Raw genomic sequence first — 16,908 nt, forward strand, 5'->3', positions numbered from 1 at the left:
AAATGGATGCACATTGAGGCGATACTCTTAAGTGAAATAAATAGGACACACATGTATAAATACCGAATAGTTTCTCTGGTGTGAGAAACTGAAAGTGTAAATAAGAACTAAAACGTATAATAGGTAATGTGAAATAGGAAGAAAAGGGGCAAAGGGGAAGGAAGTAGGAGGGCTAGGGGAAAAGATAGAAGGGAATGGGATTAATATGAGAAAATGGAAAAATAGGAACCAAATCTTTGTAAATAGGGAAGAATGGAGGGGTTGAAGGGAGGGCTGGGCAAGGGTGGAAAATAAGAACCAAGAGAGATTATGTAAAGGTGCAAATTTCCAATGATGAATGTCATTATATTGTGTACCTAAAATGTACCAATGATTAGAATGAATAATCGGTAATGCAAAATAGGAAGAAAAGATCCAAAGGGGTAGGGGTAGTGGGAGGGGCAGGGGAAAGGAAAGAAGGGAAAGGAAAAATGATGAGAACTAGAAGAAATGGAAATAAAGTCTTTGTAAATAGGGAAGGGTAGAAGGGGTGAAGGAAAGGCTAGGAATAGGGAAAAAATAAGAATCAAGATACATCATGTAAAGGTACCAGGTCCCAATGAGAAATGTAAATGTGTTGTATACCTAAAATGTACCAATAAAAGAATTTAAGAAAAAAAAAAAAAGCTCAGGTCCTTAAGCTTGCAAGGAAGGCGGCGGAACCACTGAGCTAAATCCCCGGCCCTACTTCTTAATTTTTTGACTCCTATAATTCTTAAGTTAATCCTTTCAAGTCATCTAGGAGCTCTTAAGTCAACTTCTGGTGAATTCTTATTGTTTTTATAGTATCACTGAGTGATTGATCTACTACATCATTCTTGTCCTCAAGTCCTGATATTCTTTCTTCTGGTTGGTCATGGCTATGGGGATGGCTTTGAATTGGAATTTTTATTTCCAGGAGTTCTGCTTGATTCTTTTTCATAATCTGTAATTCTTTACTAAAGTGGTCATTCATATCCTGCCTTGTTTTCTTTAATTCAATCAGCTGTTTGTGTCCTTTTTAAGCTTGTTGAATATCTTATTAAATCATTTATCTGCTTATGTAATCCTCTTGGAGCTCATTGAACATCATATATATATATGTATGTGTATATATATATATATTTGTTTATTCTTTTATCTCTTCAAACATTTTAACCATTTGATTTTTAAATTCTTTGCCTGAAACTTCTTCCTCTTCAGTGCCCATGAGATCAGCTTTTGGGGAGTTGTGAATTACTTGAAGCATCTTATTGCCTTATTTTCTCATGATTTCTGTGTTTTTGTGTTGAATATTTTAGATCAGTTGGGCTAGAAAGCTCTGCCGCTATCATAGAGACTCCTGGCCCTGAACTGCAAGAAGAGAATAACTACTGGCAATATCTACATGCAAAGAGCCAATCATATATCAATATATAATTTAGAGTTAGTTTAGAAAGTTTTTCCACTCTTTCAGTAACCCAGGACTACAAAGGATTAGTAATAGAGAAGAGGCTGGGAGATTGAAGATGATGCAAAAAACCCCCAAAAGACTAAAGAGATACAAAAGTAAACAAAAGAAAGAGAGAAAGTAATTTTCAATATTTATACCTAGAAAGGGGGGAGAGTCGGGTGGTTGGGGGTATATGTGGAGGAGATGAAGGAAAGCGAGAGAGACTGTTTTTGGTAGATAACCGTCTTTACAGCGATTGTATTTATCAGTTTGCATAAACCCTATATTAGAAGACCTAAGAAACAGATTGTAGTAAAAGAGAACTGGATAGGTCAATGTAAAACACATAGAAACAGAAAAGATAGTTAACACTCACATACAGTTGTTCGTTAACATATTCCCCTCACATAAACCCTAAAAATAAGCAAAAAGAAAAAAATTAAGTTTTTATAGCAGTTTTATATACAAGAAAAGAAGGGAGAGGGGAGGATACTTGTGAAAGGGGAAAAGAAGAGAATAAAGGAGGGATTTTTAAGTGGATAGTGAAACAAGATACAGAGAATTTGAGTCCAATTAATGACCTAACTGAACCCCTAATTTGAGAAGCCCTACAAAACAATCATTGGTGAAGGGAAATCTAATATGAGATGCTAAGATAGTACACTGTATTTAGATTAACCCTAATAGTTTATGTATAAAAGAGGAATAGGTAGACAGGAAGAGGGAAAATATAAATACAAATATAAGCATACGTAGAAGAGGAGTTGAGAGGAGGAGGTGTAAAGGGAGAAACAAGAAGGATAAAAATGAGCTTATATATGGAAGGGGTGAGAAGCGATAGGGAGATTGGATCCACCTGTTGAACTACCAGTCAAGCCAGGTTAGATGATTCTTAAACACAACCTTTGAAGTGGGCACCTGTGATTTCGCTGCATGGAATGTTTTACAAGCAACAGCCGAACACTTACACACATAGCTATAGCTATGCACACATATACACAAAGCCTGCCAATCAAAAATTTACACCAGAAAAAAAACGCAAAAAGCATGGAAAGGGCATCATGCTCGGGAGCCTCTGGTGACCTTGGAATGTTGATGGGTCGCCAACAGGTGGTAACCACAGATCCCCAGTTGCGATTTGGTTGCAGGCTCCATTTGCTCCACCTAGTCCACCTCCCTCAACTTCCCATGTGCAGGTGTGTCCCAGTTCTGCCCTGTCTTTCTCTGGTCAGCATCTTCTGTGGTCCCCTGTGGTGAAATAGGTGGGAGTAACTGTGTTCCTGCACACCTTGCTGACAGCTTTTCTCTGCCCTCTTTACTCTTGGGCAAAGCAATATTCCTGCTTGCCAACATTCGATCTGGCCTGGGATTTTAGTGATTTCTGGGGTCAGCAGGAATGAGTTCACATGGGCGCAGTTTGGCCACAGGGAGGGAGCTCTGGGCAGTTGCTCAGTGAGCACAGGGTTGAGAGGTGTTTGCGGGTGTGTGGGAGGGGTGGGAGGAAGCCCACAGAGGCATTGAGCTCACTGATGTTTAGGGGGCAGCAGGAGAGACTGCCATAGCTCCAGAGCCTTTTCTCCTGCTATCCCATCGGTCACTGCCACTGCAAGACCCTGGAATTCTGTCTCACAGATCCCTCAGTGCCTGATTCTAGGTCCCTAACCAGGACTATCCCCTTCGTCCCTGTTTGTTGTTAGATGTTGCCAGTCCTAACTCAGTCACTGCCCTCTGAGTGATTCTCTGTCTTATGCTTTCCTGAGTGCCCTGGTCTGAGGAGGCTCTCTCTTGTGTCGAATTCACTGAGCATCTCTCAGCAGAAGGAGAGTTAGGACAGGTGGGCACTGGGGAGTGGCTGCTACGTTGAACATCAGTCAGCAACCAGGCAGCCACTGCTGCATGCAGTTTCTTCCCTCATGGGCATTTGAACTTTTCCCAAGATGGTTTACTTACCAGACCCAGGCTGTAAGCAGTGCCTGGATCAAGAAGCAATCCTGCTTCTTGCTCTTTGTTACTGGATTCCATCTAATAGGCTCCTTCAAGTTGCCTTCTTGTGATTGGATTATTGTTCACCTCTCATATCTGAGTACCTGTCGACCTTGGTAGCATCTTCTGGCCACAGCTCCCTTTAGCCATCATAATGCTTCTCAGATGTAGCCATTTGAAAGGGAGCTAAAGAGAAAGAAGAGCCACTACCATGTGGATAAACCCCAAGAATGTTATGTAAATGAAGCAAGCTGGTCACAAAAAGACAAATACTGCATGATTCTATTGTACTCGGCATAGTCAGATTCATAGAGACAAAGTAGGGGCTGGAGAGAGGGGAACAGGGGATTGTTGTTTAGTGGGTTACAGGGTCAGCTTTGTGAGATGAATGAATTCAAGAGATGGAAGTGGTAATGGTTGCACAACAATATGAATGTAATTAATGCTACTGAACTGTGCATGGGCAGAAGAGCGTGAAGAAGCACAGCTCCTAGGCTGGGAGGATGGGGGTTCTGGGAACTTTGAGTAGTTCAATGGGGTTGGAATTAGTTGGGGGGAAGGGGGAAGTGGTAGCAGCAAGAACAGAACTATTAAGGGAAAGAATTTTCAGGGTGGAAATAGATGACTTTCCAAGGTATTTAGAAATGAGTAGGAGGAAGGAAAGAGCTGGTAACAGAGGACCCAGTGGGATCAGCAAGGAGAGTGTATGCTTTTGGAATGGAAAACACGCTGTGATCATAAAATGTACCAATAAATAAACTTAATTTTAAAAATTTAAAATTTAAAAAAATTTTAAAAAAAGAAAACACACTGTGATATTCCATGCAGGGGCTTCAGTTTAAGCAGGGCCAGCAATGAGCCCCAAGAGTGCTCAAAGAGTCTGTGCACTTACTTGGTTCTTTCCCACCAGGCTGCTGCTAGCACAGAACAAGCCTTGCTGGAAAGCATCTGACCCTGGATGGCCCAGCATCTACCAGACCCTCTGGTGCCATGAAGTTGACAGCGTGTCCGCCCTTGGGGAGAAGCCAGATCTGTCCATTATTGGCTCTGACTTGCTGAACTTAAATTTCCTTGTGCAAGAAGGAGAAGAAAGTGGAGTTACTCAGGATTCCTGATCCGATGGCAATTCCCTTGTCTGAGTGCTAAGGGTCCCAGTTGCTTATTCCTTTGGTTGGCAAATTCTCTACGTAATTGAAAGATCTGACTGAGATTAACCTTTGCCCCAGAAGAAAAAACAAGAAATGATTTCAACTGACATGGGCTTCTACTCAAAGCAATTAGAGCTTGAATTTAAGAGAACAAATCAGATTTGAGGTTTTCCTTTCTCAGGAACCATTATTTCATTGAGTGGAGGAAGTGCAGAGCAGATGGAAGCAGCTACTGGCTCCCCAAGCACCTCTGCACAGCCCAAAATATCGATGAGAACATCTGCCTCAAAGTGGGCCGAGGGCAGTGGGAGAGAACAGTAAGGCTGTTGGTAAAAATAGCTGATGATTTTGCAAGTTGAGTTTGGGCCAGGTAGGCCTCGCGTGAGAGCTTAGATATATGCTCTCATTTATTTCCAATAACAACCCTATGAATAGATACTGTTATCATCCCATCTTTCCAACAGGGAATCTGAGGCTTCAAGATGTTAAGTGACTTGATGATAGTTAATAATTAAATGACAGGAGAATCCAGAGCTTGTGTTCTTAACTGCCCTGAATTCCTGAATCTCTGCTCTGGGAGTAAAGTTAGAGGCCAATAGCCTTCTCCTTTCCATAGATCATGCTACCGTAGTAATTTTAAGACTGTAAGTGAGTGGCCTCAGAGGCAACAGTCGTTCAAAAGGAAAAATAGCACAGCTGCAGTGACTGAGCCCTTTCTACACTCAACTCCACCAACATCATTGAACCCTCTCAGCAACCTGGAAGAAACACATCCTATTTTACAGACAGGAACACTGATTCTCAGAGAGATTATTTTGCCCAAAGTTACACACATTAAAAAAAAATCAAAATTCAAAACTTTAACCCTGGCACTGGGCTATAAATTGCTACCTCTAACTCAAAGCTGTCATTTTTGCAAGTGGAAAACTTGAGGTGCAAATGTTCAAGACTGCAAAGCTAGATGTCTCCTGGCCCTTTCCCCAGTCTAGGACTTCTCAGTACCCACTTCCCACTCAGGTCAGCCCATGACCAGTAACCCCCTTAGACCTGGGCAAGAGGGCCCCTCCCCTGGCCATGCTGTCCTCACAGGGCTCAGGGGAGTATCTACCCATGGTAAGATCTTCTAGAGCACAGTTCAGGATCTGGAACTTGGCAATCCTACGTCCAGATGGCTCAAAGTCCATGTCCAGATCCCATTCAGGCTCCTCCCAGATCCAGGCCCTGAGACGTGACTGAGGGCAGGTGTTTGCTGGAGTGCACTGTGACACTGGCTGGGGTGGAAGTGTCCATGCATGTGCATATTTAGGTCTCCATGGTGCAGAAAAAAGCTAGGGGTGGGAATAAAGAACAATTTGGGGGCTGTGTGCCAGGGCTGACTCTCCTTGAATTGCCACATTTTCCAGGGAGCTATGAGGACTCCAAGAATTTATCCAAACTGGCCTGGCCTTCTGGGGCCTCATGGTGTGTCCGGGGTAGGAGGATAGAACATTCTGCATCTGTAAAATATTTATTGAACAGTTTTCTAACTTGACATTTAACTTTAAATAGTGGGCCTCCATTTGTACTGGAACTTATGAATCTTAAGGACTTACTTTCCTTTCACTGCTCAGATTCTTCTGCTCCCTCACTCCAAGGCCCCTGTGATCTCTTTCCCTATCAGAAGACCACCATTGCAAAGGATGCTGGATTCTCACCAGGCATATGTTTGGATCCCACAACCCAGGCCCAGGTGACTGACTCTCAACACATCTCTATATTTACAGCAGTCTGGCCAGGGATTTAGCTCAGTGGTTTCGCCGCCTGCTATACAAGTGCAAGGGCATGAGTTCGATCCCTGGTACGCGCCCCCCCAAAAAAAACAAGGGCGTATATTTACAGCAGTCAGCTTCCTGTTTAAATTGTCGGATTATCCAGAATTTGTTTGTCCCAGCCCGCCAGGAATCCAACCCCTGGATGCTCATGGGAAGTCCTCACATGTACCTGTGAGGAAACTCACACTAAACACACCTTGCCAAACGAGACATTTATGGGCTCTTGAAACCACAGGAAAACTATCACCAAAGACTTGAAACCCCTATTGGGACAGTTTTCCCATCTCTTGTCCCATATCTCTCTCTTTCTGTCTTTCTATGTCTCCGTCTCTCCCTCCCTCCCTTCCTCCTCCTCCTTTTCCTCTTCTTCCTCTACTTCCTCCTCCTCCTCCTCCTCTTCTTCTTCCCTTCTCCCCCCCCCACCTCCCAGTTTTGTACCCAATGATGGAAACATGACCACAACAGTCTCCAAGTGTTGTGAGTTCCAAGTTCCAAATTCCTAGTACAAGAACTTTTGGCATATCTTGAATCAGTACTTAACTTGGGCCAGCCAGCTGAGAGCTGGGGACAATCCTTTAAAAATAGCTGCTTTGAAAGAGCCATGGAGATGTGGAGACCCTGCTGTTGTCAGAGGAAAAGAGGTACATAAACAATTCCTTATATGTCTCTTGAGGCTAGACAATTGATTTCCATTGCCACAATTCCATCAGACTGTGCCTATTGGACTCCTTCCCTTCTTAGATCTCTCTTCCTTTTCTTCCTTCCTTTTCTCCTTTCTTCCGTCTTTCCTCTCTCCTCTTCCTTCCTTTCTTCTTTCCTTCCTTCCCTCCTTCTTGATTTGGATTTGCATAGTGACTTCTCTCCTTCTCACTGTACCAGGCGCCAGAGGCATAAAGAAGACCTGGTCCCAGCTCTCCCACCAACTTGCTGATGGGCCTGAGCATATTACTTTGTCCCCTAAGCTTTAATTTCCTGGGGCAGAAAAGGGTACATTTGTTCACACAACTGGTTCTCCCTCTTCAAGCCTCCTAAGCAGTCAACCTAACTCTTCCCACCCTGCCTTTCATAAACTTCCAACAGTAGGTTTCTCTTTGCTCAGTGAATGGGTATTCATTCTTAATCCTGGATTTGAACCATGCTCCTTAGGTCACAGCCTGCCTATTGGTACTATTTTCAGTTGACAGATTTGCATGGATATGTTTTGCTGAGTACACTGTTCCCTCCATTAACTAATTCCTTGAGGAGGTAATACCATTATAGGAAGTCAGTGCTGTTCAGAACAAAACCATCTCTCTAAATTATGCCAAGGAGAGTTCCAGATACCTCCAGATGCATTTTCCAAATTGGTCTGGCTTGATGGAAGGAAAGGGGTCCAACTAGAGAAATGCCTGACACTTTCTCCTTTCTGTCTTTTTCCTGCTCCCTCCTGCTAGCATCCTACTTTCTCACCAGTCCTGGTGTTTACGAGAATAAGGACAGGAACCAAGTCAGACCATTATCTTCAGTTCCTGAATCAAAGTGAGGGCTTGTAGGGTGGGATTGGGCCTCCCTGGAGATTAGATTGATAAATGTTGGATTTAAGATACTTCAAGTTTTTGTTGTTGTTGTTATTGTTGTTTTGCTTCGGTTATCCTCTAAGTACTTTATCTTCAAGTGCCTGAGAAATCACCATGAAAAGAAGAGTTTTCCAACTTACTTGAGCAGGGAACTCCTCACAGATAGATCATATGGCAAGAATGTTCCAAGGAATATACTTTAGGAAATTCTGTATAAACTACAACCCATCTACATCCAAGAACTACTTCATTTGGCTTTTCATATGTTGTTGTTTTTTCTGTCAACCTTTTGTCTTCCCTCTTCTTTCAATTCACCTTCCCATCAATGTGAGACAAACACTGTCCTTAGAATATACAGGTAAGGAAATGGGGGTAGGGGGGCCTCCTCATCCTGGGCCTCATCTCTGAGAAGCCCAGAAGCTGGCTGGGCAAATTTAATGGCTCCAGTGAACATACAAGGAAACTGAGGCACAGAGAAGCACCTGGGGCAGAGCCAAGTCTGGAAGTGGCTCTTCTGGATTCAGGACCTGTCCTTGCCATGTACACACGAAGGAGGGCTGTGCGAAGATGTGGGGGGACATTAGGAAGTACAGGACTGGATGGGATTTGGAATGCTGACACCTGGCATCGGAACAGGTCCCAGGACAGTCTGAATCTGCCCTGCATGAACCTGTCTGAGTCGGTGAGAACTGGCTGAGTGGAGGGTGGAACCGAAGTGCCCTTTCATTGTAAGCAGAGAAGCCTGACATTCCCTCCCATACAACACTGCCATAAGTTAGGCTGGAGGTTAGGACTTCACTGAAGCTGAGCAGGGTCCTTCCCTCCTCCTCTCAAATCATACCACCAGAGGCTGAAGACTCTGGCATGAATTATCCCACCCGTGAGTAAACAAAGTCTAGTCAGGACCCTGGTCTCTAATCTGTGGTGTTTGAGAAAGGGAGCTGCCTTCTTTCCTCCTGTCTAGGACAACCCAAATCAGAGTTTGTTTGCCTTTTCTAGAAGCTTCAGCAGCAGGGAGGAGCCCATCAAAGAGGGGCCATCATCTTCTCTAGTACTCAAGGGAGGCCAATGGAGCTCCTAGAATTTGAGTCAGGTTCTTTGGCAATCAGGATGCAGACAGGATCTCTCCAGAGGCCACTCTATTTTACCTGAACCCTGACTACCTCTGTGATGTCCTGCCTCCTCTATCTCTTATCCCTTGTCGCCCCCCTTCCCTTTCAAAGTTCATGTTAAACCCAAGCCTTCCCTCCACTCCTCTCAGTTTTGAGATTTCAAAGCCTATTTTGCAGCTTACATCTAGTGTGAACTCATTTGGATTGTTGGACATATTGTACTTTTTCCACCTGCCATCCTGAAACATGTCTTCTACCCTCCCCTCCCCTTCACTTCTGCCTCTCATCATGGAGAGGGTCATAAAGAAGATGTCGTTTGTATGCATTTTTAAATCATCAGGCATATTACTACAGGCTTAAAATTCTTAATTACTGGTTTTCTTTTTCTAGACAACACAAAGCAACCACATTTTTCAGGAAGATTCCTCTCCCTGAAAACAGGGAGACAGGAAAACTTTGCAAGAAAGACGAGGCAATACTCTTTCTCATCCACTGTGGCACACTGCAGTTGGCTGAATAATGACTCCTCAAAGATGCAAGTTCCAATCCCTGCTACTTGTAAACATGACCTTATTTGGAAAAGGGGTTTGCAGATATGATCAGGTTCAAGATCTTGAGATGTGAAATTAATCTGAATTTTTTGAGTGGGCCTCGATACTATCACAAGTACCTCTTAAGAGAGAGACACAAGGAGATAACAGAGACACATGGGGGAGAGGGGACAAGAAGAAGAAGCAAAGAGAGAGATGTGGCTACAAGAGGAGGAAGTCAGGGCAGCCACCAGAAGATGGCAGAGGCAAGGAAGAACCTGCTAGAGACCACAGAGGGAGCACAGCCCTGCCCACACCTTGGTTTCAGACTTTGGGCTTCCGGAACTGAGAGAGGGCAAATGTGTGTTGTTTTACCCCAGTCTGTAGCTATTGATCACAGCAGCCCCAGAAAACTACAGATACTCAGCTTTTTCAGATAGAGCATATTTGTCCTTCACAGGCACGTGGAGTCTGGGCAGTGCTAATCTGTTAATTATTTCACTTGCTCATTCAGTTCACATTTCATGTATGTGTTGGATTCTGTGCTAAACTATGTGACACAATTAGGATTAAAAAGCCACTGTTGCCCTCAGTGGGCACACAGTCCAGCAGAAAGGAACAGTGTAAATCCAACTGGGGAGATTCAAAGGGATCTGGTGGGAGCATGGTGGGAGGTTGACTGGGATGTGGCCAGGATATTTGGGTTACTCCTGGGGAGCAGGAGGCCTGAGCAGGGGAAGATGGGTGAGTGAAGGTTGTACTGCCTTAATCCTGATCACTGAGGCCCCTCTGTCTCCTGTCCCTCATCCCACGCTTCCCTGGGATCTGGTTCACGCAGTGTGATGCCTGTGCACGTATGCAAATGTATATGGCAGGTGTGATGCAGTGTCTGTGTGTATGTATGTGTGGCACACATTTGTGTACACCTGAGGGTAGGAAGGCTGCCATCAACAGGGAAATGGAGCCTTGAAATGCATCATGTCCCTTGGGGATCACTCCTTCTCCACCCAGCCCTGCTTTAACATCACCACAGCCTCTGACTAAGGACTAACTCCATGTTCAAGAGCCTCTTCAGCCAGCCTGAGGCTTCCCTAACCACCCACAGGACAAGGCCTCCAACTGACAGCTTGCTCCCCCTTGCTAACACAAACTGACTATGGCACCCACACCTCTTCTGAGAAAGAGGTGGACTTATTAGCTCGTGAGGGAAATCATGCTCCATGGTGGGAATGTGATTTCTGTGTGAGCTTCTGTCCAGATTTGCCCACAACAGCCTGAGAAGGCTTAGCTCCCTCAACTCTACCCGCTTCCACTATGAAACATACCAAAATGCCATACGCCACTCTGAGGGCTGGGCTCATGTAGACTCTGTGGGCTCTGTGTCACGTATCATTTCTGTGAGGAAAGGTTTGCAACCTCCTATGGCTAGAGCTCTGGATGGCAGGAAAAGTGGAGGAAGTTAATTATTGGCTACCTCTAAGGGGTCCCAAGTAGGAAACAGGCAGGGACAATGGGCAAGATTGGGGCCAGGCCACATGGACAGAGGGAGGATGCAGGAACCCTGGGGAGTTTTTTTCCATTTTATATGTTGGTGCTTCTGATTTCCAGGGCCTGTTGATTCAGTAGAACAAAAGATAAGTATGATAAGACTGGAGTGATACGATGAAAGCAGAAATCTGTCTTCCTCTGACCTTTCCCTCCCAATGCCACATAGATATGCCACAGGCAGGGTGCATGCAGACACAGGAAGTTCTTTACTGTTCCAGGCTCCACATGATTTCCTTATTGTACATGTGAGGCATGTTCTTCAAACACAGCATGCACTGATTCCTTACACTCCTTTGGCTGCAGCTCCATTCAGAAATCACCAGGAAACTTTCTGTGGTTTAATTATGGTGAACATTTTGGTCTTTATTTCTTCTGACTTCTCTGTAACACTCTTCCCTGATGCTTTCTTGCTCCTTTACATTCTTTCCCCTTGCTTCTGTGAGCCCTTCACAAGCTGGTTTTCCTTTCATCTCTCTGGACTATCCTTCTGTTTCCTCCAACATCTTAAACATTGCCTTTCTGAAGGTCCCTAGATTGAGGCTTTGTTAGTCATTCAACAAACACTGATTATTTATGAAATGCAAGCCCTATGCTGGGCATTTGAGCTATAGAAAAAAACAGCAAGATTGAGCCATGGTCATCCCATAAGAGAGGGTAAGGCTGAAGACTGAACAGGGAAAGTGCTTGTGACTTGAGTGATAGAGGGCAGCCAATGGTTCACTGGGGCTCTGTGCTTGATACTCTTGTGCTTGATAACCAACAGTGGACACTCTCTGATTGGCAGTCATTGTTTCAGTGTGGCTTTCTCTCCTGAGTTTCATACCCAGAGCTTCTGTTCATTGACTAGCTGTTGGTTCTCCACAGATACCTCAAAACCACCTTGTGCCAAGGTGAATGCAACTCTCCTTCATCTCCCTCTCCCAGGCTCTATGGGTTCTACTTTGAAGGATGGTACCATTTTCCACCATGATAACAAAGTCAGAGAGACCTGGAGTTAGTCTGAACTCCCCACTTCTCTCCCTTTATCTGTCATTCTCCTAGAACCCACAATACCAGGTCAGGAGGAGCCAAAGCACTCCACAGATAAGGGCAGGGATGCCTGGGTGGGGCTTCCTGGGCAGATTGGGAGGTCGAGAGAAAGGGGTTGCTGAATTGCTTAGATTAGTTAGGATGATTGTAGTGGCAGGAAAAGAGTAATAAGTTCCTGCTTACCTCCATGGGATCTGGGAGGTTCTCAGATACTTGGCTTGCCCTTACTTTGGACAACTTCAGAGTCTACCTGTGGTACAAGAAGTCCTAATACTTGTGGTCCAAGCACTGAAAAGCTTCCTAGCTAAGTTGCCTCTGTGGCATGTTGGGGAATATGTGTGCTCTGGGATGTAGAGGAGGATGAGGAGCATAGATGATATGTGTGGCAGACACCTATAGCTGAAGCTTCCCAGTGTTCTCCCCTTCTAGTAGCAACACCTGCTTTGTTTGAAAAATGCCCATAGATTGGCAGTAACTGTTCTTGCAGACCTCAGTCCTGGCCCAGTGTGGTCCCTAGGAGGTGCCCATCAGAAGTTTCTCCAGGATTCCTTGACCCAGGAAGGTCTGCATTAGTCCTAGAGAACACTGGTGAGGGGTCCCAGTGTTCCAGAAAGTCAGTTGTCCTGATTTATCCACAGACTAAGTAATTCAATGCTTTTGTTAATTATATGCACTCATTCTTTCTACAAATCCTGTATAGACCCAAATATGATCAGGTGGACTTCTTACATTTTACACCTGACTGACCTGAGTAGTACAGAGAAGGTAATGCCTCCTCCCTGAGGACCACACTAAAACCTGTAGAGAGGAATTCCAGACATGGGTGGGTATTCATGGAGTACTGGATCAAAACACAGCAGCTGGGGTGGAAATGCATCAATACAACTGTGTGCAGGAAACACAACATATGTACCTTCAACACATGTAAAACAGCAATTATAGAGACAAGATGTGCTATTTTAGATCTCATTCTTATGGCTGTTAAGCAGAGGGAGCTATTTATTCCTGGAAGTGTGTCATCTAATTATGGAGGGACATTTAGGGCTATTAACTACTAGATCACCCCAGTAGACTTTAGAAAGATTAGGTTGACAAATATTTTCTGGATAATTTTATCAACCCTAGGTTGATGAGCTACATTTAAAGCAGCTTTGTAAGTGGATACAAGTACTAACAAGAATTATTTAAAGAACCATCTTCTAATTTCTCAAATAAAGCTATCCTCAAGATAAAATACTTATGTTTAGTAGCTATAATGTGTCCAAAACTCTCAAACAAAGCTTGCATCATTTAAAAAGCATTGAGCCAAGCTGGTTATGTAATCCCAGCACTCTGGAGGTTGAGGAAAGAGGATCAAGGCAAGTTCAAGGCCAGCCTGGGTTGCATATGGTAGGGTAGCCAATTGGAACATATAATTTTTGATAGATTTCTGAATCCAGAAGTAGTTGTAAAGGACATTTCATGGGACAGTTGGACCTGATAATACTACATATTATGTCAATGAGAGGTTTCTTGGGTGTGATGACGGGCTGTGTTTCAGAAGTAGAAAGTCCTCATTCTGAGAACTTGGTAAAAACATGAGGCTGAGCCTTATGGTGACTGGCCCCATGCACTATTCTTTTAGCTTTTATAAATGAAAAGGTAGGGATTTTTTTTTTAAAAGACTGCTGATCTGTTGTTGGCTGTTGTTTGAAGGGAAAGTAATCTTATTAAAAGACTTTTTCAAAGAGATTTTCTTATATTACGGTGAAAGTTGTCAGGATCAAAATGGAGTTGCTTGTGTCAAGTCCTAACCAAAACTTAAATAGAGCCAGGAAGCCATAAAAAGGGGATCACAGGAAAGCAAATCTGATAGTAAGAACTATCACACTCCCAGCACAGAGGAAGTGAACCTTTGAGACTGCCGTACCACCACTCCCAGCACCGAGGAGCAGAGATGACCCCAGCACAGAGGAGGTGAACCTTCTGGGCCATGATACCACCGCCCCCAGCACCAAGGAGGAGAGCCTCAAAGGCACCAGAAGCACATACCCTCCCCCCGCAAAATGAGAAGACACATAAACAAGTCTCAAAACAAGACTTCCGGATCACCTAAAGCAACCCCAAAAGGAAATGAGATGGAACAATCTGATACTCAATCACCTGGACTCCTGAACTGGTAACCAAAGAGGATCTGGAGAAAATGAACTCACAAATAATTTCTCAGATAACAGCAGAGATTGTGCCCATAGTGCAAGACATGATTAATAAATCTAGAGAGGACACAGATAAAAAAAAATAGAGGAGCAGAGGAACATGATGGAATCCCAACATAGGAAACAAATGGAATCCATAAAACAGATGCAAACAGATTTCCAGGAGATTAAAAACTCCATTGAAAGTTTACGCAGGAGAATGGGCCAATGTGAGGACAGAATTTCAGATATAGAAAATAAGATTGCAATTAGTGACCAGGAAAAGAAAAATTGCTTTAAAATAGTAAGGGATAATGAGACATCAAACCAGCAGCTGCTAGATGATGCAAAGAAGAATAACATAAGACTAATGAGAGTCAATGAACAAACAGAAGAGAGTCCAGATGACATAAAAAAAACTGTTCACAGAAGTAATGGCAGAAAACTTCCCAAGCAGGGGAAAAGAACTTGACATACAGATAACTGAGGCAAATAGGACTCCAACCAGCCTTGATCATAAAAAAATCTACACATAGGCATATAATAGTTAAGATTCCAGAAACCCAACAGAAGAACAAAATTCTACAAGCAGTTAGAAAAAAGAAACAAATCACATACAAAGGAAAGCCCATCAGAATCACAGCAGACTTCTCAACTCAAACCCTCAAGGCAAGAAGAGCTTGGAGTGATGTATTTCAAGCCCTAAAGGAAAACAGTCTCCAACCCAGACTGATGTATCCTGCAAAACTATCTTTCAAAAATGATGGAGAAATAAGATAATTTCATGACAAAGAGCACCTTAGGAACTTCATGAATACCAAACCAGCACTCCAAAAAATTTCAGAAAAAACCCTAAGAAAAGACCTTGAGGATCACAACCCCAGGGAACCCAGCAGAATGAATCCATCGGGCTCAACAAGAAATTAAACCCAAAGAGGGAGAATCCAACAAAAACAAAAAGTTATGACAATGATAAGTCAATACATATCAGTTATAACCATCAATGTTAATGGTCTCAATTCACCAATCAAAAGAAATACACTGGCAGAATGGGTCAAGAAGCAAGATCCAACAATATGCTGTATACAAGAAACACACTTAATTCAAAAAGAAATTCATAGACTCAAAGTTAAAGGGTGGAAAACAATATTCCACGTGAAAGGTATCCCCCCAAAAAGCAGGAGTAGCTATCCAGCTATCCTCTTTGCAGATCAAGTGGATTTCAAACCAACACTGATTAAGAGAGACAAAGAAGGAGACTATACCTTTATAAAGCAAAACAATCCAAGAGGAAGAGATGACAATCATAAACATACATGCACCAAACACTAGTGCACCCAACTATATAAAACAAATACTAACAGACATAAAAAATCAAATAAGCACTAATACAATAGTAGTGGGAGACCTCAATACCTCACTGTCACAAATAGATAGATCAACTAGACAAAAAATAAGCAACAAAATAGTAGAACTCAATCAAACTCTTGAGCAAATGAACTTAACTGATGTTTACAGAGTGTTCCACCCCACAAAAACAGAATATACATTCTTTTCAGATGTACACAGGTCATTCTCCAAAATAGACCACATACTCACTCATAAAACATGTTTAAGTAAGTGCAAAGGAACTGAAGTTATGCCCTGTATATTATCAGACCATAGTGTGATGAAATTGGAGATCAACCACAAAAATTTCATAAACACATTGAAATTGAACAGCACACATCTGAATAACCAGTAGTTCACAGAGGAAATTAAAGAAGAAATCAGGTCCTTCAATTAAATGACGATGACAATACAACATATTGGAATCTATGGGACACAATGAAAGCAGTCTTACAAGGGAAATTCATAGCAGTGAATATTCATATTAGAAAAACAGAGGACACCCAATTAAACAATCTGATGCTGAACCTCAAGCTTCTAGAAAGAGAAGAGCATGACAAACCCAGAGCTCATACAAGGGAGGAAATTATAAAGAACAGAGCAGAAACAAATGCAATGGAGACTAAAAGAATGATACAAAAAATCAATGAAGCCAAGAGTTGGTTCTTTGAAAAAATAAACAAAATTGACAAACCCTTAGCCAACCTTATCAGAAAAAGGAAAGAAAAGGCCTAAACCCACACAATTAGGAATGAAAAGAATGAAATTACAATGGACCCAGCAGAAATTCAGAGGATCAATACATACTTCAAGGACCTATATGCCAATAAGATGGAAATGACAGAAGAAATGACCAGATTCCTAGATACGTGTGAATTACCAAAGTTGAATGAAGAAGGCTTAAAAATTCTAAACAACCCAATATCGATCAATGAAATTGAAAATGTAATTTAAAACTTAGCAACTAGAAAAGCCCAGGTCCTGATGGCTTCACTGCTGAATTCTACAAGATATTTAGAGAGGAACAACTGCCACTACTGTTGAAACTCTTCAATGAAATTGAAAGGAAAGCAATACTCCTGAATTCTTTCCTGATAACAAGAATCACCTTGATCTCCAAAGCAGAGTAAGACCCAACCGAGAAAGAGAACTATAGGCCAATCTCACTAATGAACATA

General features: G+C 42.9%; 1 protein-coding gene across 1 annotated transcript in view; it reads left to right on the top strand.

The window, feature by feature from the left end:
- The window catches only part of LOC101697015 (cilia- and flagella-associated protein 337-like), a 120,593-nt gene extending 115,866 nt beyond the window's left edge, over positions 1–4,727 (top strand). The window contains 1 exon segment of the mRNA XM_087199478.1: positions 4,344–4,727. Within this exon segment, the coding sequence (XP_087055604.1) occupies positions 4,344–4,548 (205 nt within the window). The 3' untranslated portion in view covers positions 4,549–4,727.
- Positions 4,728–16,908: the final 12,181 nt, after the last annotated feature.

The sequence above is a fragment of the Heterocephalus glaber genome, unplaced genomic scaffold, assembly GCF_053883595.1.
Source record: "Heterocephalus glaber isolate CG9 unplaced genomic scaffold, H.glaber_assembly_v1.0 deba00001720, whole genome shotgun sequence".
Classification (NCBI taxonomy): Eukaryota; Metazoa; Chordata; class Mammalia; order Rodentia; family Bathyergidae; genus Heterocephalus; species Heterocephalus glaber.